Source organism: Sinocyclocheilus anshuiensis, unplaced genomic scaffold (genome assembly GCF_001515605.1).
Source record: "Sinocyclocheilus anshuiensis isolate Anshui unplaced genomic scaffold, SAMN03320099.WGS_v1.1 scaffold121, whole genome shotgun sequence".
NCBI classification, from domain to species: domain Eukaryota; kingdom Metazoa; phylum Chordata; class Actinopteri; order Cypriniformes; family Cyprinidae; genus Sinocyclocheilus; species Sinocyclocheilus anshuiensis.
Genome location: NW_015539856.1, coordinates 1,369,555 through 1,371,334, shown reverse-complemented (window position 1 = coordinate 1,371,334; position 1,780 = coordinate 1,369,555). Strand labels below are relative to the sequence as shown.

General features: G+C 34.5%; 1 protein-coding gene across 1 annotated transcript in view; it reads left to right on the top strand.

The window, feature by feature from the left end:
- Window positions 1-1,376, top strand: part of LOC107684861 (microfibril-associated glycoprotein 4-like) — a 2,071-nt gene extending 695 nt beyond the window's left edge. The window contains exons 4-6 of the mRNA XM_016481233.1: window positions 86-182; window positions 314-481; window positions 815-1,376. Coding sequence (XP_016336719.1) covers window positions 86-182; window positions 314-481; window positions 815-1,071 — 522 coding nt within the window. The 3' untranslated portion in view covers window positions 1,072-1,376. The remainder of the gene's footprint in view (window positions 1-85; window positions 183-313; window positions 482-814) is intronic.
- The last annotated feature ends 404 nt before the right edge of the window (window positions 1,377-1,780 follow it).

Sequence of the window (1,780 nt, the reverse complement as noted above, 5' to 3'; positions counted from 1 at the left end):
TTTTATGTCATAAAAATGTTAAATGGATGAATTATGTGAAATGATGTGATGTGTGAAAGCGATGAATGATTTCTGAATGTTTCAGGTGTTTCTCAGGCGAATGGACGGCGAGGTGAATTTCTTCAGGCCATGGGAGAGTTATAAGAAGGGTTTCGGTAATAAAACAGGCGAATACTGGCTGGGTGAGTGTTTTTGTGAGACGTTTCAGGCTTAAAAAGGCAAACAGTGAAAGAATAAACAATCAAGGACTGCAGTATAAATGCAGATTATATTTGTTGTTAAAGTTATTAAACCAGTTTCATGATTTTAACAGGATTAGAGTTTCTTCATCAGCTGACGCGCAGGCATCAGTATAAACTCAGAGTAGATTTGGAGGACTTTGAAGGAAAGAAGGTTTACGCTCTGTACGAGTCTTTCTCTGTGGACTCTGAGGCTGATGGGTACAAACTGCACGTGAGCGGCTTTGTAAATGGAGGAGCAGGTGAAACAAACTACAGATGTTTCATTTTCCAGTTTCCGAATGCATGAGTGAAATGAAGAATTTAAGCACATAAAATGATAGTAATGAAGGAGTTTAACTATAATGTTTAACCCTTGTGCGTCAATTAAAAAAAGTTACACATAGGTCCATAACCCTAACCCTAACTGTCATAAAAATTTGAAGCTAAAAAAAACAAAACTGAAAAGGACAAAAATGTCCAAAAGGTCGCACAAGGGTTAAACTAATACTTTTAATAAAACATATTTTATTTTTGTATTTTTTTAAAAGTCACTTTATTTTAGACGTCTAAATGAAAGTTTCTCCTTTCTGTAGGTGACTCTTTATATTATCACAATGGGATGATGTTCTCCACCTATGACAAAGACCAAGATAATTCAGGAAGCAATTGTGCTATGATATACTTTGGAGGAGGGTTTTGGTACAACAAATGTTATTACACAAACCCCACTGGTCACTATTTGTGGGAGAATGATGATACATTAATGGATACTGGAGCCACCTGGTATTACTGGAAGAATAGCTGGGATCCTCTGAAGACCATCACCATGAAGATCAAACGTGTGAAGTAGAGCAGAGCTTATAAACGCTTCACTGCAGCTTTTGCGCACATCCACAACTTCATGCATACATGTGGAACTTTCTTAAAATATGGTGACAAACAAGTCCCTTGGCTTTTTATGATGAAAAATGTTTCAAAACGTGAAGAAACCTCAAATATGAAATAGTTTCACTCATATCGTCTTGAATGAAAATATATTAAAAAAGAATTTGACAGGTTCCTGAAAAATCCCTGGCCCTCTTAAATAAAAATGTGTTGAAATTGGGCTCATGACTTGAAGCATTTGCTTTTTTTTGCGACAGCAAAACCTCTGTGTCCCACTGCAACAGCTGGAATAAAGCAATAAAAGTTTATTATCAAAGCAATATACAGTATATATATTTTTTTGATTAACTAACTAAATGGGTCTCATATATGAATGAGGAAAATACTTACATACAGGCATATTAATTTTTACATATTTAATTGCCCATATTTTAATTGAAGATATGTCAGCAATACTATGAATGCAAATTTAATGATTTGCATGCAAAGATGTCGGAAATGTAAATCTAATTCAAGAAAATATTACATAATAACCCCATTAATTACAATAAGTGTTACATTTAAAAATAATAACACTAGTAACAACATGCCACTCGGGGCCTTTTGTGCAAGTTCTGGGTGGCTCATCTTACCCCACGGGCCTATATATAATTTTAATGTTATAATTTTAATGT